This window comes from Centruroides vittatus, unplaced genomic scaffold, assembly GCF_030686945.1.
Source record: "Centruroides vittatus isolate TY-2023 unplaced genomic scaffold, ASM3068694v2 contig_364, whole genome shotgun sequence".
Lineage (NCBI taxonomy): Eukaryota > Metazoa > Arthropoda > Arachnida > Scorpiones > Buthidae > Centruroides > Centruroides vittatus.
The window spans coordinates 5,761,562-5,784,036 of record NW_027122188.1 but is presented as its reverse complement, the minus strand read 5'-3'; the positions used below and the strand labels follow the sequence as shown (position 1 = coordinate 5,784,036).

Here is a 22,475-nt window from a genome sequence, read left to right as displayed (position 1 = left end):
TGGAATGTATTTGTAGTATGGTTCGTGGATGTCTGCTAATTTGTGTTTCTTTGCAAGCTCTTGGTGTATTATATTTGCTACTTGGTTATGTCTGTGTAAATAATCTGTCTGTGCCAAGAGCTTGCAACCAGAGGTGATGTGTTGTATAGTTTCTGGCATGATGTGACATTTTCTGCATGTGTCATTTGTGAGTGTTGCATCTTTGAGTATGTGTTTTCTGTAGTTTTTAGTATTTATGACCTGATCCTGTATGGCAATCATGAATCCTTCCGTCTCCCCAAAGAGGCATCCCCGAGCTAACCAGCTGTTTGACGCAGTTTTGTCAACAAAATCCTGGGCCAGATCGTAAGGATGCCTGCCATGGAGTGCCTTTCGAGCCCACGATTGCTTAATGGTGTCTATGCTTTTTATATGTTGTGTTGTGTCCATATGATGTGAGTGTAAGTTTAATGGTGTGTTATTCGAGTCTGCTAGAGTTACTGCTTTATGTAATTGTGATGTTTCTTGTTTTTTGTAGAAAAACTCTCGCAGTGACTGTATTTGTTTGTAGTGAAGGTTAACTATGTCAATCAGGCCACGTCCGCCATCTTTACGTGGAAGGGTTAATCTTTCTGTGGCGGATTTAGGATGATGTTGTTTATGCTTAGTAAGTGTTGTTCTTGTTTTCCTTTGGAGTTGCTCAAGATCAGTGTGAGTCCAATGTATAACTCCAAAAGAATATGTGAGTACTGGGATGACATATGTGTTTATTGCTTTAACTGTGTGTTTTGCATTTAATTGTGTTCTGAGAATAGCATTTAACCTACTTTGGTATTCTTTAATTAATCTTTGCTTTATTTGTGTATGTTCTGTTAGTTTGGCCTGTTGGAATCCTAAATACTTGTAGAACTCGCCCTCTTCCATGGATTCAATTATATTATTATTATTATTATTATGTTGGGTTAAGTTAGATATACTCGGTTAACACCGGTGGCTAAGTACTATGCCGGACCAAAGTCAAGGCATAGTAACCAAAACAGAAATTAAAGAAGTGTATCAGTGTGTGTGTCTGTATTCAGGAATTTTCTCACAATATGACATGTATTCAATATAGTGGCCTTCTGTAGAGTGATGTATGTGTTTCTATTCAATTCTAATGTGCCCAGGCTTTTGTGTAGTGTGTGTGGTATGACACCTGTAGAGGAGAGAACTACAGGTACAATAAGCACCCTATCCATCCTCCACAGATGCCTTATTTCCTGGGCGAGTTCTGTGTACTTGCTAATTTTTTCAGTGCATGCGTTTTGTATATTGTGAGTGTTTGGAATGGATATGTCTATAATGTATGTGATTTTATTGTGTTTGTCAATGAGTGTGATGTCTGGTCTGTTGTGGTAAATTGTTTTATCTGTGATTATGGCTCTGTCGTAGTACATTTTGTGCGTGTCGTTTTCCAATACTGTCTGTGGAATGTATTTGTAGTATGGTTCGTGGATGTCTGCTAATTTGTGTTTCTTTGCAAGCTCTTGGTGTATTATATTTGCTACTTGGTTATGTCTGTGTAAATAATCTGTCTGTGCCAAGAGCTTGCAACCAGAGGTGATGTGTTGTATAGTTTCTGGCATGATGTGACATTTTCTGCATGTGTCATTTGTGAGTGTTGCATCTTTGAGTATGTGTTTTCTGTAGTTTTTAGTATTTATGACCTGATCCTGTATGGCAATCATGAATCCTTCCGTCTCCCCAAAGAGGCATCCCCGAGCTAACCAGCTGTTTGACGCAGTTTTGTCAACAAAATCCTGGGCCAGATCGTAAGGATGCCTGCCATGGAGTGCCTTTCGAGCCCACGATTGCTTAATGGTGTCTATGCTTTTTATATGTTGTGTTGTGTCCATATGATGTGAGTGTAAGTTTAATGGTGTGTTATTCGAGTCTGCTAGAGTTACTGCTTTATGTAATTGTGATGTTTCTTGTTTTTTGTAGAAAAACTCTCGCAGTGACTGTATTTGTTTGTAGTGAAGGTTAACTATGTCAATCAGGCCACGTCCGCCATCTTTACGTGGAAGGGTTAATCTTTCTGTGGCGGATTTAGGATGATGTTGTTTATGCTTAGTAAGTGTTGTTCTTGTTTTCCTTTGGAGTTGCTCAAGATCTGTGTGAGTCCAATGTATAACTCCAAAAGAATATGTGAGTACTGGGATGACATATGTGTTTATTGCTTTAACTGTGTGTTTTGCATTTAATTGTGTTCTGAGAATAGCATTTAACCTACTTTGGTATTCTTTAATTAATCTTTGCTTTATTTGTGTATGTTCTGTTAGTTTGGCCTGTTGGAATCCTAAATACTTGTAGAACTCGCCCTCTTCCATGGATTCAATAATGTCTCCATTTCCAAGTGCAAAATCTTCTTTCTTCAGGATTCCTTTTTCTATGTGAACTGTTTTGCATTTATCTAGGCCAAATTCCATTTGTATGTCCTTGGTGTATGAATGTGTGATTTGTAGGAGTTGATGAAGTTGTTTTTGTGTGGATGCATAAAGTTTTATGTCATCCATGTACATGAGATGTGACAGTGTAAACTGTGTTGTTTTTTTGTGTCTAATATTGTAACCATATTGCGTGTTGTTTAACATGTTGGATAATGGGTTCAGGGCTAAGCAGAACCAGAGAGGACTCAAGGAATCTCCTTGAAAAATTCCTCGCCTAATAAAAATTTGGTTTGTTTGTATGGAAGTGTTATTAACCCTGAGATGTAGTGTTGTTCTCCAGTGCTGCATAGTGTTTTGAAAGAATGCAATGAGTGATGGATGTATTTTGTACATGTGTAGGATATGTAGCAGCCAACTGTGTGGAACACTGTCGAATGCTTTTCTGTAGTCTATATATGCCATGTGTATGTTTCTGTGTTGTCTGTGTGCTTGCCGTAGAATGACTGAATCTATGAGTAACTGTTCTTTGCATCCCCTGTGGTTTCTACGACAACCTTTTTGTTGTTCTGTTAGAATGTCGTGTTCTTCAACATGTTTGTATATTTTGTTTGCAATACAGGATGTCAATAATTTGTAGAGTGTTGGAAGACATGTAATTGGTCTGTATTGTGTGGGGTCTGTGGTATTGTTGTTTTTAGGTTTCATGTAGGTGATGCCCTGAGTAAGAAAATTTGGCATGTCTTGTGGATTGATGATGATGTGTGTTAGGTGTTTAGCTAGTTCCTGGTGCAGTGATGTAAACTTTTTGTACCAGAAATTGTGAATGTTGTCTACACCAGGTGTCTTCCAGTTGTGTGTTCTGTTAACAGTGTATTGGAAATCATGTATGTTTATTTCAACACAGGGCATAGTTGGTATGTTGTGCAAGTTTCTGTTCTCCTCCTCGATCCAGCCTGCATCAGCATTGTGCATGACAGCACTGGACCAAAGAGAAGACCAATATGTTGTGAGTTCTTCTTCTGTTGGTGTGCCACTGTGCTGTGTATCAGTGTTTGCTTTGTTATTAATTTGTCTGTAAAAGAGTTTTTCATTGTTTGTAAATAATTTATTTTGTTGTTTTCGTAGTGTACATGTTTTGTATCGATTGAGTCTACGTGCTTTGGCAGCAAGTTTTTGTTTTAGTGTATCAATGTATTCTGTAATGTGTGTGTTGTGATGTTCATGTTTTGTGCGTGTTTTTATTTTCTTGAAAATGTTTTTGAGCTGTTTCCTTAATTTGGGTGTTATGTTGTTTTTAGTGTATTGTGTTAGCCTGCCTAATTGCTGTCTAATGTCATTTATTTGTGTTTCTATTCTTCTCTGCCAGGCAGGCTTGTGATAGAATTGTGTTTTCTGTGTATTTGTCTGTGATTGTACTTTCAGTCCATGGTGTGTCACTACTGTGACTGCCCCAGCATAAACTAATGTATGAATGTCTGCGAGTGTAGAAATTGAATGAATGTAGTGTGGTAGTAAGTGAGTGTTTACATAATTTAGTGTTTTTCCTACTTCCTTTGACGTGTTGATTTTTGGTATTCGTGGTCGTTGTGTGGGATCTGTACCTGTATATTTAGTGAGTGTTTCCTGAAATATAAGTGAGAGCGTATTAACTAAATCCAAGTCTATGTTATCAGTGATGGATGAGGAAGTGTCTGTAGTATCATTAGTGGTAATTGTTGTATGTGTGTTATTATCAATGCTTGTTGCTGGATTATCCTGACAGGTTACATGATCTTCATTAATGTTAGATGTTTCTGTCTGTTGATGTATTTGATCAGCAACCTGTTGTTTGATAAGTTCAAGTGTTGTTTGTGCAATAAGGTTGTTGTGTATAATTGTTCTTTTTTGATCAACAACCCTTTGTTCCGTGACAGTGAGGTGAGGATATTGTTGTGTGAATTTATGGTGTAGTTGTTGTCTGTATGCTGTCATGTTTGTTTCAAGTTTTGTGATTGTGTAGTAAGTACGGATGATAAACTCGTTCATTTCTACTGTCCATTTCATCCGTTGGCGTGGTTTTCCAGCCTTTGTGGTCTGTGGATGCATTGCCACAGAAACACCAAGGCTGGGTTGGTTCCTCACATCTGTTGAGGGCATTGCAGTAGCCATGCTTGGGCCGGTGCTGCTTTCGCCACCGGTAACCAGGGGAGACTGTGGCCTATTTTTCGAACGTGAGCCTCTGCCTAACTCACGAACGCGGACCTTGTTAACCCGGGCGACGTCCGAGCCGGTATCACACTTTGATCTAGTTATCACCATAATAAATATCTCCACAGAATGTGGGTGTGGTCACTCTTAGCTTCATTTCTCCCCATAGACCTTACTGGCATGGGTGTCCCTACCAGGAGCTTATGCTCCAGCCTGCATTGCCCTATGGATCAGTAAAATTACTGGGCTCTCCCACCACGACCAGGTGGTGACCATGGGAGAGTTATTATTATTATTATTATTATTATTATTATTATTATTGGTAATATAGCCCAATTTAATCTGGCAATTTTTTGGCATTAATATAACTATCAGGCTTAGAGAAATTTATATACTGTATGTTAATGAACAATTATTTTACAAAACAAAATGCTAATATCAAATAAGTATTTATGTACAGTATATATCATAAAAAAGTTGAATCTGATTAATTAGAACTTAAATTAATTTAAATTATTGAATAATTTAAATCTGCTATTATTTAAAATAAAAGAAAAATCAAATTACTATATAGGAAAAGTTAAACAATGCTTTAATGGATTTTAAAAATTTTTAAATAAACAAAAAACATTTGAGAATTATTAAATCAAATAATTCATGTTCAGGAATGTTCCAATAGCAAATGTTGTTACCAGAGGGCAAGTGTGTTCTAAATATAAATGAAAAAGATAAAGATAACCTTACAAACATTTAACTTGAAAAATAAGTTAACCTAATCTTAACCTAATATGATAGGCTAAAATAAAATACATGATAATATTAAGAATTTTATATCATCTTCAACCTAACATAACATTCAATATAATATTTTATTTCAAATAATTTTTGCTTTAATATTTTATAAGTTTTATGTTTGTAAACTCCAAGATTACTATGGCAATGTCTCATTTATGTTTCCAACAGTGTTCACCTTCATAATAATTATGTACACTATTGGAATATTTTAGATAAATTGTTTGATTTGAAAATACCTGAACACTTTGTCTCGTGTATTCTTAAACATTTAATTTTAACTTCATTAAAACACTTTACTGTTGATTTTCTGAATATTATTCCTCTTGATATTCATATTTAAATTAGTGTTTCACAAATATAGTTCATTTAAATTATCTATATATATAAATAAGGATATTTGTTTGTTTGTTCACTATGCATGCCTAGGTCATTTGACCAATTGCTACAAAACTCAGCAGTTTACATTCACATACTTCTAACTTAGAATAATGTCATACATCCCACCCCAAAATATTGATTGGATTTCTATATATCAATTAATTTCTGTCTAAATTCATTTGCTGGCTTTAGCTTTATATGTAGCACCATCTATTGGCAAAAACTTTATGAAAATAATAAAACTATATGTAATTTTTAAAAATATATAAAGTATTCACTTAATTACTGCGACAATGATATAGTGCAAAATAGATGCACTATTATGTGCCATTTCTGTGACAGGTAGCACATAGCACTTGTTTCATGGAATGGTGTTTTGCCCCTGTACATTATATTTTTCTTGTTAGCAATAGTCATGCCAGTTATAGTAACTCTGCATGGAAAGATATACAAATTATTAGACATCCACGAGCCATACTACAAGTACATTCCACAGACAGTATTGGAAAACAACACGCACAAAATGTACTACAGAAAATGTTATACTGCCAAAGAATAAGAAATACTACCAAATACTAGAAACAAAACTATTTTTTCAAATGGATACAATTCATATTTATTTTGATCCCCCTTCACATTTGAATTTAAAAAATTCAATTGTATAAATTATATAACATACATCATAAAATCTATTGATATTTAGCAAATATGATATAACATATCAGACATTAACATAAAATCAATAGGTAGTAAAAAAAATTTAGTTTTTACTTCAATTATTATTATTATAGGCTTAAAGTAAAAACAATACAAATTAATAAATATAAACTTTTTACAACTTATTCAATGAATTATTTGAGAACTGATAATCAAGAAAAACTTTAAATAGCATAATCTTAAAGAAATTAAATTTTATTACATTTTTTTTTTATTCATTGTAGAAATGTATTTTATACCTTTTACTTGAAGTTTAATGCCTCTTTATTTGTTATTCTCAAAACCAAAATCTATTAAATTTTCATACAATTCCGGTTAATTACTCAAATTAAAATCTTCAAAATAATATGTAAATAATAATTTTCAAAATAATTTGAATAATTCATTTTTCATTGTTGATTTTTACTTTTAAACCAAAAACCTGAAAATATATAAATAAATTAAAATACAGATTTTCTTCATATCTGCAGTTTAAATTAATTCAATTTTTTATGATTTTCTCCCTTTTTTTTGAGCAATGGTATTTAATTGATATATTTTTTATCAATCAATATATATGTAAAACATACCAATCAATGTATCAAAATTTGATGCTGACCCATCCATATACTTGGAAAAAGGTCAAGAAGAAAAAAAGGAGGTTTAATTGATATATTTTTCTTTAAAATGACTTCTTTTATTTTAATATTTAAAGTATAAAATAAAAGAATTTATATCAAGAATTTATTTCAATCAATAACATTTTTATAATACAGACAAAAATATTTGTTTGTAAAGATACAATTTCTTTATGGAATATTGAGGAAAATCTCTGCAAACAAGAACATTTTTGAATGTAACAATTATGTAGAAACAGAAGTGTACAATATTAAGTATTTATTAAAAAGATTTATAATGGCAACAAAATAGATTGTTAGTGGATTCCACTTTCAATATTCTCAGGAAATCAGATTATTTAATAAATGATTAGTAAAATCACTTTTTCAGATATAAAAATATTTTATTACTAGGTTTAATCCAAATGAATCCAAAGTAATTCCAATTAAAGAGGAAAGTATTTGAAGACAAAAATTGTGAACTAGTCAATTCAAAAAAGTTTTAGTTTTTCCCAAAATCGTGTGCTATTTACAGGTATCCTTTGATTAACACGGTTAATTAATCCCTCAGTCCTACCACATATATCAAAATCATGCTAATCAAAATATAATCTCTATGTTAAATAAAGATAGGTGGTAAAGCCACCTATCTTTATTTAACATAGAGAAAAATTAAAACTTCTGCCACATATATAAAGGGATTGGTGCAATTAATTTTGTACATTAATCAAATCCTGTGTTAAGCAAGGGATAACTGTATTCAAATAGTTAAAGTTCTGGGATGTGATCCTTGTGGCTCATATCACAGCAAACAAGCCAATTAAGTACCAAGAACAAGTGTCTTGCTCTGACATCAGACATTCTAATTGCATCAGTAATACAGAGACAAAATTCTGTGATTTGTGAGAGAAGTTTTAATACTCTAATTAATTGTTAACTTTTATCTTTGTAATTACCCAACAATGTTAATCAACTTATTCTCAAATACTTAATATTAGTTAGTTAGTTAGTAACTACTCCAACAAAGCAAATTGGCCACAATGTGTTATATTATTCTCACTGTTTTCAACAAATTAAATTCATTGCTTGTTTGCAGAAACCAAATTCCTGAAAAATCATTCAGTTCTTGAAAGTTTTTGATTCTTAAAAGTATTCTGCTCCTATCCTAGCTTAATTCCAACGAAGACCTTGTATCCATGTATCTTCTTGTTGTGTGACCTTCATTTTTCTGAAACGGTTCAAAATTGTTTTCAAAGTATAGTTTGGTCTTACTGTGGTGATAATTATACCTAGAGACAATTTTAATTAATTTGTCTACAAGTGGAATCTTAATATTCCATATTATTTAAGTTACATTCTTCATGAAAAAAACATAAAACAGGTTTCTGGCTTATAGTAAAATTTAGCAGAGAAAATTGCTCCATTCTGAAGGATTTTTCTGTTTAATCAGGTTTCTATTTTAATCACATTCCACTACAGAAAGATTTTATCATATTATTTTTCTAATAATTCTTGATTTTATAAGATTAAAATTAATACTTAATTGAAAATAATACTCTAATTTTTGTTCAACTCTCGTTTTATTCAAGATCTACATTTTTATATTTCTGATCACTTTACTAAAATAACCAAAATGTTTTGAATCTCAAAAAGCTGAATACCTAAAAACAATACAGTAGAGAACCGAAAATCGGAATCAATTGGGGACTGGGGTTGTTCAGATTAGTGATTTGTTCCAATTACTGATTATGAACGAATAAATATATTAACCTGTCTGATGTTCAAATTTTTCTCTGTTGCGTGTCGCTTCGTGTTGAATTTTTCTCCGTTGCGTGTTGCTTCGTGTTGAATTTTTCTCCGTTGCGTGTTGCTTCGTGTTGAATTTTCGTCGATTTTAAGCCTAACGAAAATTTTATAATAATAATAATCGAGGCTATTGTATCGTTAAAAATTATTTCTGCATTTTGTACAAACAAAATAAATATATTGAAGAATATAAAAACATGAAAATTATACTTTAGAAGTAAATTTAGTATCAAAAACGTTCGATTCAGCACGACACAGTCCGACTGAAAATTGTTCCGATTACCGGGGTTCCGATTAACAAGTCTCTACTGTACTTAGTTATTTACACTAATGTTAATTTTATATTCTAAGATTTATCAAACATTTACTTTTGTAAGAAAATTTTGTCTTTTAAATTATATTTATTGTAGCCAACTAATAAAATATCCATTCATAAAATTAATAATTAATAATAAACATCTTAAAAACATATAGTTGGCACTTAAATTAATTGACTAGTTTGACATTGTTGTATTCTGTAAGATATTAAAAGTAAAATTTTGACTTCTTATTTTTTTAGGTGATTGATAAAGCTCCTTTATCAAAGAACCACATTTGTTTTTAAAAATATTTCATATTTAACATTGAAATTTTTTTAATATTGTGCCTCTTGTTCATTTTTTCAATAGTCTCAATTAGAAAGAGCAGAATATAATGATGTCCTATTGAACATTACAACTTCACTTGATAAAAATTTGCATAAGTCACAATTTTTACTTTTTACTTATTTTATGGCTTTTTAAAGAAATTTCAAAATTTATCAAATAACAATATTTAAATTATAAATTAACAAATTTAGATTAAAAAAGCTAACTAAATTATTACTTTATGATTTAAATATTGCTATTTGATATTCCATTTTTTGAATACTTGTGTCTACAAAATGACTGTCTTAAAATAAGCCAAAAATATTCCTTTTAGTCTAATAAATTTTGGCTACCAGGACAAGCAACTTTATTTCTAATAATTAACCATTTTAATGAGTTACATCTTTACAATGCCTTAGAATTCCACAACTTCAGATTATGGAAATTTGAAGTTTTACAGTCAAAAGTCATTTAACATTAATATTGATAAAAGTTTACAATTGATCAAATATTTAAAAATTTTAAAAATAATATCATTGAATGTTTGAACCATTCCAATTTGAAATTTTATAGTTGAAGTCTTAGGCAAGTTTATAAAATAAAGCAAAAACATTTGTATATTCATTCAGTAAATCCATTTGCTGGAAAAGTGTTAGTGGTTTTGATTTTAAAAATTGCATTACAGCTTTTACTTTGAATTTTAGGTTTGATATTTTAAACAAAAACTTATTTAATGAATTTTTTAATTATTAAGAATTTAATAAAACTTCAAAAGTATCTTTCTTAATCTAATTTTAAAATAATTTTTAAAATTATTTTACCTTGTTCTTTGCATTAGCAAGTTTGATTCTTAATGATGCCAGACCAGTTTCTCTAAATTTTGTTCTTGCTATTAGATTTTCTACAGAATGTTTTCTTAAATGTTCCAACAAATGAATCACATCATCTTTTGAATACTGCAATTCTGTGCAATATCTTTCAACTAATTCCTAAAAAATAAATTGGAAAAATAATTATTCATCTTTATATTTAAGAGTAAAAATTATATTAGCAATAATAATGTCATAACTATTAATTTTAGCATATATATTTGTCCAGACTTGTTTATAATGTAATCCATAAAATGTTTAGAAATTTTTAAGATTTAAATTAAGTAAACAGGGAACAGAATTTTTAAATTTCACTCCATCATTTATAGATTAGTTGATAAGTCAAACCAACTTCTCGCACAATTCCTGGGATGGATAAATCAACACACTAAAAACCTTTTTTATATCCCACTTGAAGCGTTGGAAATATACAAAGCCAGCCTAGCTGACAACTGTATTAATGCGAAAGATGTCGACAATATTTCATATGCATGGAGGTGGTATGAGAAAAAGTGTAAACAACACTAGCATGTTGCTAATGTTTCTACACCAGCAAATATATCATATTATTTATTTGTGGAGATGTAACAATATTTTTATCACTTCAGTAGCATGTATGGTGAAAATTAATTTCCAATTTTTAAATAATTTGGAATTTAAAATAATTTTAAACATGTTCGAATTCCAGTTTCAAATTTTATACTGATCAATAGCCTGATGAAGACCAAGTTTTGGTCGAAAACATTAGTTTTTATCTAAAGCTATCCATACTGAGATATAATAAAGGATTTTAGTATGTTGATTAGTTGATAAGTTTAAGTGGTTAAGTTCTTACATTTATTCTTCTATTTGTCCTATTATTTTAGGACAAAACAGAATTAAACTGATCACATAAATCATTGTTATAAAGTCATATTATCTTTTAAATCAAAATATTTATGAACCTGTACCTTAAAATTAAATTTATATATACATGAAAACACACACACACACAAATATATATATATATATATACACTTCCATGTAATGTAATGCTCACTTTATGTTACACTTTTGCATTTTGTTGTCTCTCTGTAAGAAAATATTAGTTCATGTAACATTTCATGTCACATGATGCTTTATATGACACTGTATTTGACTAATGAAGAATAGGTGCATGTGGTTAGTAAGATTTTCTTATTCACAGCATTGTGACAATAAGGATTTTCATTCTAAATTTATTGTCATTACTGTGTCAAAAAAGTGTATCTTCTATTCTAAATTTTTAAAAATCCTTTGAATCCAGTTCTAACGGAAAGAACTAATTAAGCCTGACGAAGATCCCAGGAGGGGAATCAAAAATGTTTGCTTTTTTGAGAGTTTTCACACTGGTTATTGGTTTTGGGTGCGAGTATTGTTTTTAAACAAACCAACGCGGTGAGAGAATACATTAGGTTTTCTGAACTTTGAGGTAAAAATTGCAATTAGGGTTTATGATTTTTTCTAAGGTATTTTATATTTTAATTAGTGTTTTTAGGAACTTCTCAAACTTTTGGGGGAAGAACCAAAGGTAATTATTGGTATAGATGAAAAAACTATGGCTTACAAATAACATTCTGTCCAAGATGTCATAAATATATTGCTTATTTTGTTTAACTTTTAAATTTTTATTTTATTACAGTCTTATTTATTATTTTATATAATTATTGTTTTTTCTATCATAGCATAATTTATAAAATAAGATAAGGTTATAGGAAGATTTAAAAAGTCAGTAGTAGTACTAGTATTACACTAGTAGACAGCTAAACTTTTATACCAATTAGCCAATTTACATATCAACCTCACACAAAATTACTTGATTTTGCACCAATTAATAATGTTATGTGGAGTTCAGTGTTCTTTGTAGGTAAAAATAAACATATTTACACTTATAAATATGTTTATTTGTATTTATATAATATATAATATCATTTAATTTCATATAGAATAAGAATAAAATTACAGGACTGTGCTGCTCCATTTCCAGTTGTAGGCCATAGGGGTTGTCGTTCATGGCCGTTTTAAACTGCTTTAGGTCCGGCATCGATTTCCAGAGGATAATGATGTCATCTATGTATCTTCCATATAAAATTATGTTTGAGAGAAATGGTGACAGTGTTTTGGCTTCCAATGCTCTAATTACCATTTCACATAGGTCCCCGGATAGCGGACTCCCCATGGGTACACCCCTCTCCTGTGCATAAGCCTTTCCTTTGAATTGGAATACTGAACTATAACATGCCAAATGGGCTAACTCTAATACTTGATGGTGCAGACTGTCATCATTTACTTTCTCCATGAGGAAATCTCTCAGTGCACAAAAACAAGGTTCTATTCTAATTGAGGGGTATAACGATCTAAAATCCCATACTGTGGCATAACCGGGTGTGTCTATGCCTTTAAGCTTTTGTATCAACTCTTTCGGACTTGAGATATTGAACTGATAGCCATTCAGATGTGTGGATAACATATTATGCACTGATTTCTCCAGTTTAATAGTAGGAGCTCTTCCTTTGTCCACTATAGGTCTTAGCTCATGGCCTTGCTTATGCGTTTTAGCAAAAGCGAAAAGTTTAGGTACGTCCGGAGCGGGTTATGCCACAGTATGGGATTTTAGATCGTTATACCCCTCAATTAGAATAGAACCTTGTTTTTGTGCACTGAGAGATTTCCTCATGGAGAAAGTAAATGATGACAGTCTGCACCATCAAGTATTAGAGTTAGCCCATTTGGCATGTTATAGTTCAGTATTCCAATTCAAAGGAAAGGCTTATGCACAGGAGAGGGGTGTACCCATGGGGAGTCCGCTATCCGGGGACCTATGTGAAATGGTAATTAGAGCATTGGAAGCCAAAACACTGTCACCATTTCTCTCAAACATAATTTTATATGGAAGATACATAGATGACATCATTATCCTCTGGAAATCGATGCCGGACCTAAAGCAGTTTAAAACGGCCATGAACGACAACCCCTATGGCCTACAACTGGAAATGGAGCAGCACAGTCCTGAAATAATCCACTTCTTGGATATAGAAATAAAGAATAAAATTACATTTTAAACAAGTTAAATATGTTAAATTTTAGAGAATAAAATTTAAAATGTGATTTAAAAATATAATTTTTCAGTAACCTGTATTATAAATAATTGCATCTTTTATTAAAAATAATTTTTTAATTTCTTTTAATATCTTTTTTAATAAATGATTTTAAATTTAATATCTTTTATTAAAAATAATTCATCATTTGTTTGCAATGCAATATTCTTAATAAAATAGACAAAATAATTGCATCATTTATGATTTAAAATAATATTAATTTTTTAAATTAAAATAATTATAGAACTACATATGCAAAGTTTCATATGTGGATCATATGCAATTTTTATGAATATTTTAAACTGAATAGTCAGTTTCATCAATCTTTGCTAAAATTTAACTGACCTATTAACCGTGTGTGTCCATTAAATTTCTGTTTATAACAACTGAAAGTTTCCCATCAAATTTCATTAATGCTAACAAGCATTAAACTGAACATTATTTTAAAGATCTGATTTGAGTATAGAAGTTTTTAATACAGTAGAGTCCCAAAAACTTGGCACTTGATAACCCAGCAGTCTGGATAACTTGGCCACACTCCCACTCTTCCACCACGCATCTCGCGCCAGTACGCACTCAGCCGTTCAGTCTACCTGCAGCCTTTGTCAGGGTTAGTCGATTTCTTAACCCTGTTGCATAACTCGATGTGAATGACTGTGAATTCAATAATTTTCATTTCATGTAGGAAAGGCTCTATGCCTTCATAAGTATGTATTTTTCCTTTGTTTAAGGGTATTTGGGCAGTTTATTCTCTGTTGTATTCTCAAGCAAACAACACATACAAGTACAGTACAGTATTTTCTGAGGAAGCACTCGTACTTATTCTTTTTTAACCCCATTCCCGATAACCCGGCATTTTCACAAACTCGGCCACCCATCGGTCCACATTAGGCCGAGTTTTCGGGACTCTACTATAGTTTGTTATGCTGAAATCACAATGATGGATTATGACAAGTATGATGCATAGCAGTTATATGTTGGAAATATAGGATCATAAAACTATTTCCTAGTAGTTGTTCATGATAAGCACTGTAGCACTTCACAGAAAAATAAACTAACAAAATAATCTCTCAATTTTTATTCAATAGCAATTATATAAATTATTGTATATGATTAAAATTAAGTTTTTAAATCAAAATCAATGGCAATCCAAACAATATATAAAATATTAGGGCTTTTGTGTGCAGTACACCCTCCTGCAACAGCACTGTTAAACAGAGAAGTGTGACCTCCAAGACCATCTCCCACTCAGAGAACAGTTCTGCTCATTTGCTCACTGCTGCATCTCATGATACAATAAAATGCTTGAGACAGTACTGCACTTTTTAGCAGTGATGTCATAAAAGGGTATGTGGCAGAAATTATTATGGTTACAGAGCAAAGATATACAGTAGTCTGAATCTTGTAAATGTTAATATGAAAAAGACAAAAATTTTGTCTTAAAATTAGTTTATTTTAATTAAATTTAAAAAAATACATTTTGTGAATGCAATGTGTTTTATATAGTTTGTTATGTAAAAATATAGTTACATATGTAGGGATTTATAATATGAACACTCATATTACACAATCACAAGCCATCATTGCTATTTGGCATTTACACAGAACAATTTTAAACTTTTGGATTCTTCATTTTTTTAAAAACACATGCATTTGTGTTAAAATCAAGTGCACATTTTTTCTATACTTTTCTTTTGTTAATTGTAATACCATCAGATCATACATTTTCAACTATTATTTTTGAATTAAATAAACAAAAACATTCTTCTCTACATTATAAAATTTGGCTTCTTACTTGGTTCAATTTTAGTCAGTCAAACTATATGTCTTGAAATAGTCACACAAAACATTTGACATCAAAGAGCTATGACAAAGTTATTAAGGAACCAAATCATGTTTAATACAACAGTGAAAAACCATTAAGAATTATTGATAGGGCATTGAATTGAATTAAAGAATGTTCATGAAACAGAACTTTCTACCAAAATGTCAATTCATTTTTAACAACTCTTTTGAAAATGGTATGTTCACTGCTACTTTGACAGTTAATGAAACTAGCCAAAAGTAATTAAATTTACTAATCATGTATAACTTTAGTATGTATTTATCCAGATTCATGTCCTTTTACTTAATTTTAAATGACTTTTATTAACTGATAATTTTTTCATAAAAATTAGTTATCTAAATTATTCACAAATGAATAGTTTAAAAATTTATAACTGTAAGGCAATGTACCATACCTATATATCCTTGTTTTGTCTTGAAATCTAAATCTAGTGCTAAATTAATAAGCATTAATCAAAATGAATAAAACAAATAAAAACCAAATACTTAAGAGATTTCAGGAATCAATAATTTATTTGGATTAAACATTTTTTAGAATTATTATTTGAAATCTTTAAACAAAATGAGATAACTAACTAATTAATCTGTGTATCTCATTTTGTTCAAAGATCTTAAAGAATTCCTCGGATTTTTGGAGATTTTAATAAACAAAATAATATTTAATAAAATCACTACAAGTGATGAAGAATGTTTTTAAACCTTTATAGTCTCATCTTCATATCATTACTATGCTCAGTTTGATTCAAATAATGTAGGATCTTATTGACTTTAATTTTGAATATAAAATTATTGTTTATAAATAAAATATATTTAAAGTATTAGTCATAATATATGCACAATTTAATTATAAACTGATAAATTTACAAGAATTTAATATTTTATTCAAGTAAAAAATAATCTTACCTCTGGATATATTCCTAAACTGCCATTTTCGTTTGTATAGGGTGGTAACCAGAGTTTGATGTTATCTTTAAGTAATTTCTCACGAACTATACTTAGTCTAAAATCTTCAGTTGCCATTTAAAAATCTGTTTAAAATGTATTACATTTATTAATGTTTTAAAATAATTTTACTAGCCTACATGTTAACTTAAAAATAACTTAATGCTTACATAACAATAAAAAAAGTACACTTTAAAATTATTAAAATATAGAACAATTTTTATTTTGGATAATATTAAAGATTAAAACAGATATTTCAGGTAAAAAAAATGTAACAACCATTAATCATGAAGCAAGAAGTACTGTACAATTAAAAATACATATTTTCAGATGTATTTATCAGTCATTTTAAGGTTCAAATAAGATGACTAGATAGTTGAGTGGTTAAGGTGTTAGCCTACTACTCTAGGGAACCTGGAAACAAATCTGAATGAGACAAAAAGCCCCATGAATTTTTCAGGTGATGGAATCACAGAATGTTGAGCTCTGTCCCTCACCACCCACCCATCCATCCATCCCATTGTGGTCTGGCCAAACTCACAATGGGCTTGATTAAAAAAGAAAACCCTTTTAGTGTCCACAGTACGGAAAGAGTAAAAAAAAAAATAGTTCAAATAAAGAACTAAAACAAAATTAAGTAGTTGCAATATAAAACACTACGTGCAGATTTAAAAAATAATATTAAACAGAAATAATTAAATGACAATAAACAAGCCTACTATTCATGTATCTATTTATGGTATATATACATATTTAAACACATTTATACATATTTTTTTTTTTTAACGATAAACAATACAAATCCATCAATCATTCTATCATATATCAATCAGACCATTGGTTAATTTTACACAATTTATTGGGTTAATAATTTAAGTTAAATCTATAGAATATTGTATTATGTTATTGATTTTTGTTAATGTTCTAATAGCAGATTATTCATAATTGGCATTAGTAATTGAATCAGTTGATATATTTGTTAATATTCTAGTATGTTTTTAACATATTGTCATTATGAAACCTTCCTTGGCTAATTGATTTAATTATAAATTATGTGTTGTATGGGAAATTTTGTTTAATTTAATTTACTTCATTCTTGATTGAAAGTCAGTTCCCGATGATGCATTATGTAATTGTCAAAAACGTTCAATTTTCTTAAAACTTTATTAAAGTTATAATAAATTAACACCAGAAACAGTACTGTCTCTTAATTTTTACATACATAGTGGCATTATAACTTATAAAACTCTATACCAGTGATTCTCAAACTTTTTTGATCCACCGCCCCCTTTGTTCCATAAAGTTATACCCAACACCCCCTAACTCATTTTCTCTTGTGTGAGAAAGGATTGGAAATATTCTTAGGAAAACTTTTCTATGAATCTCACACTTTGTGCCCTTACCATACATTGTTCTCAACATCTGAAAACCATTAAACGCAATGTTTCCTCTTATCCATTTAACAGAGGAAATGGAACAGCTGTCAGTGACCCCAACTTTTGCCTTTGGTCACCGTTCAGTACCCTGCCTCCAGCGTCACCGCCCACAAGGGGGCGTTATCGCCCACTTTGAGAAACGCTGCTCTATACAATAAATTGTTAAAAAAATAATAATAATTTAATCCTAAAATTGCAAGTACATTTTACAATTTGTTTATTTAAATTTTAAAATTTTTTCTAAATTTTTAAACATTTTGGACTAAGTTCTTTTATCTGCGTATGTTGGAATTTTATGGTTTTTAAGCCAATTTGTTAACCCTTATCCAGTTTTTGTTTTGATTTATGTTTTATAATCTGCATTTGACATTCTATATTATAATTGCTTAATTTTGTTTCATTTTTAGTTGAACCTGAAGATTGCCAATAAATGCTGATAAAAACATTTATTTCTTTAAGCAGTTGTGTGCGTAATTATAATTCATATTGAATTAAAGATTACTACTACTTTAAACTTAGATTACACTTACTACTTTTTAATCTTGGAATCTTTTAATCTTGAATTATTAAAACATTCGAATGTATTCGTTACTTTGCAATGTCTATATTCAAACAAACATCTGAGATATAAAAAAAATTGTGCCAAGTAAAAATTTATAACAATTTAGATAACAGTCAACTTCTTTTCTTAGGAATTTTTCTTTGGAAAAGACAAGCTTAGCATTTCAAAGCAGAATATAAAAAATATTAATACAGGTATAAATTTCATGCATACTGCTTCAAAATGCTAAGCTTATCTTTACCAAAGAAAACCTGCTAAGAAAAAGAATTGACTGTCACCTAAACTGCATAACTTTTTACTTGGTGCAACTTTTTTACATCTCAGATGTTTTTGTTTGAATATCAATTGTTTTTTGGTTAATGATTGTTTTACAGAAAGCTTAGTCACACAAATGTTATGTCTAACAGTATTTGGTTTAATATTATTTATATTTTATTACTTTAATGATTACGTTATTTAACCAAGACCAAAGATAATGTATATTTCAGTCAGAGCTTGGTGTTGCAATTTCTGCCAACCAAATGCTTACAATACACCCTTAGTAAAATCATTATTAAAAGTCTTAATTGGATTAATTTGAGCTTTTGTTATTCTGGATAATGTTTTGAATAAAAATGATTAACTTCAATACAATTTTAACCTTATAAATGTAAAATTAAGAGATAAAAGTAAAATAGCTCTATGGGGAATGCCTCTGAACTTTAACCTATCAACTCGAAAGTTTTGTGAGCACCTCACTGATAATGAGAAAGGCTTAAGTTTAAAATTTGATCTTTCTAGACCCAGTAATTTTTTCTCTAGAAGTGTCTGCTGTGCTGGATGAAGAAGAAGATTTTCATGGCAACTTTTGCATTTTTCAATTGCTTATATTTTGCCAACACCTTTATAGAAAAACTTGAAATTTGGCACAATAAGAAAACAAGTATCTTTCGAACGATATATTCAGACTTACTATAGGCATTTGGAGGGCACAGAAATTTATTATAGGTATTTTTGAGAACAAACCCAAAAATTAGTAACTCTGATTCCTATATATATATATGTCAGTCAGTGCTTTTTCATTCGGCATAGTCACTACCATAACTCTAAATTTGATAACAGGATTCAAAATATATGAAAATGTTAATATATTTAATTTTAAAAATCATTTGATTCTATTTTTTCATATTCTTTTCAAAATGAGTAAATATAGTTGTCCCTCAGTATCCATGCAGACTGATTCTAACACCCCTACAAATACTAAAATCTGCAGATGCTTTTTAATTTCATACTGTTTGCTTTATAAACAACACATATTCTCCCATATATTTTAAATCATCTCTGGACTACTTATAATACCAATATAATGCAAATTCTATGTAAAAAGTTTTTATAATATATTGTTTAGGGAATAATGACAAGAAAAAAGTCTGTACAGTTCAGTACAGATGAAACTATTATAGACCTAACCACTAAGCATAGTACATATCAGCAACAGCATAACATTTTCTTTCTTTAACATTCACAAATTACTTTTGTATGTCTTGAAAGAGAAATACATGAAATAAAACACAAAATATTTAAAATACAAGCAAATTCAAGTTTTGTTTTTTAAAACTTTCTAGAATTTTTTGTTTTACAATTGGTTGAAACCACAGATGCAAAATCTGCAAATATGAAGGGCAACTGTAGATAAAAGTCTCTTAAAATGTTTTTAAAGATTAAAACATTAATATTTTAATTTTGCTTTACTAATAGTATACAACGTTTAGTTTTATAATTTCTATGCTATTATCTATTGTATTTCAATTTCCCAAGCATTGCTTTTGTACATGTATGAAAAGGTGAATAGAGTCTACCTGTTAATATAGAATTCTTTAAATTTTTGATTGTTTAAATATTCTCCAACATCAACCATATCTTCATGTCATATAACTTATAGAAAACAGAAATGAAATTCATATTTATTCTTAGATTGCTACAAGAATAAAACTCTTCTAATCATCTGGCTGAAATTTTTATATCTCACTATTTCTATTATATGAAGCCATCACGTTGCACATACAGTTTAAGGAAGAGCAAAGGGTGGCAAAAAATACACCATTATACTCATGGGAAGGAAGGGGATTGATAAATTTTTTACATAGATTTTTTACCGATATTAATGGAATACCAATTTTTTTTTTGGTAAATCTAGTTACTAGTCATATGAATCACCTGTCAGGTAGAAAATATTTGCAAAACTTATTATTTAAGCCATTTTTTTCAATGTCAGGGAGGTGTACAATCTGTTTATTGTATATGTAAGTAAAGAGGAAAGTTTGTTTGTTTGCTAAGTTATGGCAATGCAATGCTTGGGCGATCTGTCTAGGAGGGATGCCTTCCGGGAGGTCTTTTAAGGGAAACTGGCCCCTATTTAGATGTGGATAAAACCCAGAAAACTCCACGTGGCCAGCCCGTCCAAGTGCGGTGCGAACCCGCAACCGAACTCCCAGTGTTCGGGGACGGAACCGCTTGGCCACTGGTGGGCCAAAGAGGAAAGCGATTGACAAAAATACATCACTGTAAACAAAGAAAGAAGGGGTCAAAGTAGCTGAAAAACTATACTCATAATGGCTCATACTATACTCATATACCCATACAGCTATTTACAATGTAAAACTGGAATTCTGATCAGTCATTGTTTTCACGATTTAAACAATTTATAATACCATAATTTAACACTGAAATTTTTCCCCTACAAAAATCGTTATTTAAAAACCTGAAAGAAAACGTAATAAGTTTATGAGAATTAACACAATTTAACAATGTCTCATTCAATTTAGTAATGTTTTGATTTGAAAATAACGTAAAAAAATTCACTATATTTAACATAAGTGTATATGCGTGTTATCGAAAGAATCGGCCTTTTATTAGTGATACATTTATTATAAATAAACAATTTAAAAATGATTAAAACAACACTAGCCTTACCTTTCATTACAAATACTTTCGATCTAATCAAGGTATGCACAAATATTTCACAATTACGTAGCAACAGCAGACGAATGTTGTAAACAACTCATTAAATGAAAACTTTTTTATTTTCGTTTTTGTTAAATGCAATTTTAAAACATTTATTTTTAAAACTAATTTATCTTATAACAAATAATATAATAATACGATACTATATTCTCGAGATTTTTATATTATACATTATATATTATTGCGTCATTTTTTTAAAACGCTTTCCGCTCTGCGAGGACCTCTTTCAGCAAACCCTTTATGGATTCAGCCATGCCCATAATGGGGCGGCCGGGTGGTGAAGGACGGGCCCCCAAAAAATTCCTGGGGATTTTTCCACCCGTTCACATTCAATCCCGGGTCCTCCAGAGTGGAAGGCTGCCACTATGACCGCCCGGACATTCGGCTGTCGAAATTTATTGCGTCATTCGAAATAGTGATTAATAGGTCAAATAAAATCGAAATACAGTCGAATCGCGATAAGTCGACACTCTCTCCTGAAAAAACGAATTCACTCCGCACGTGTAGTGCGAACTCATTTTTTCAGGAGGGAGAGTCGATTTATTTATTAATATATAATTAATATATTTAATAATATAATAAAACATTATTATTAATATATATACATATTAATAAGAATGCCTTAACATTTTATGTATTTTTATGTATAAAATAATAACAGATAAACAAAAAGAAAATATACAATCTACATCAACGTCACACCAGAATCCAATTTTGCATTTTCTCATCCTTATACGTTACTTGCCAACAAATGACAATTGTGAAGATGATGTTTTAAAGGCGTTCGTGATCGTTGAAAAAGAAATTCGGGATGGTTAAGTCTCGAAACAAACAACACTAAACAAATTTTTCAGTTTATCATCTACAGAATAATTGTAAATGGAGAACACAATGTTTTGTAAGTCTATGCTACTGTATAAAGCACTACTGTATTTCATTAATTGTACTTTTGTGGTTTTTTTTCCAACTTCGCTTTAGTCGACACATAGGATAACTCGACACATTTCCACTTCCCCTTGGGGTGTCGACTTATGCGGAATTGACTGTATATCTGTTATAATGATCGGGAGTGTATATATATATATATATATATATATATATATATACAATAGCCCCTCGTTATATCTCTCTTGTTGGCAAACAAAGAAAAAACGCGATAAATCTGGCGCGGCGGCGCGATATAACCGAG

At 30.3% G+C, this 22,475-nt stretch overlaps 1 protein-coding gene across 1 annotated transcript in view; it reads right to left on the bottom strand.

Moving 5' to 3' along the window:
• Nucleotides 1–21,357, bottom strand: part of LOC136975162 (NEDD8 ultimate buster 1-like) — a 74,244-nt gene extending 52,887 nt beyond the window's left edge. The window contains exons 1-3 of the mRNA XM_067270202.1: nt 21,236–21,357; nt 16,247–16,371; nt 10,335–10,502 (exon numbers count right to left, since the gene is read on the bottom strand). Coding sequence (XP_067126303.1) covers nt 10,335–10,502; nt 16,247–16,363 — 285 coding nt within the window. The 5' untranslated portion in view covers nt 16,364–16,371; nt 21,236–21,357. The remainder of the gene's footprint in view (nt 1–10,334; nt 10,503–16,246; nt 16,372–21,235) is intronic.
• Between the last annotated feature and the right edge of the window lie 1,118 nt (nt 21,358–22,475).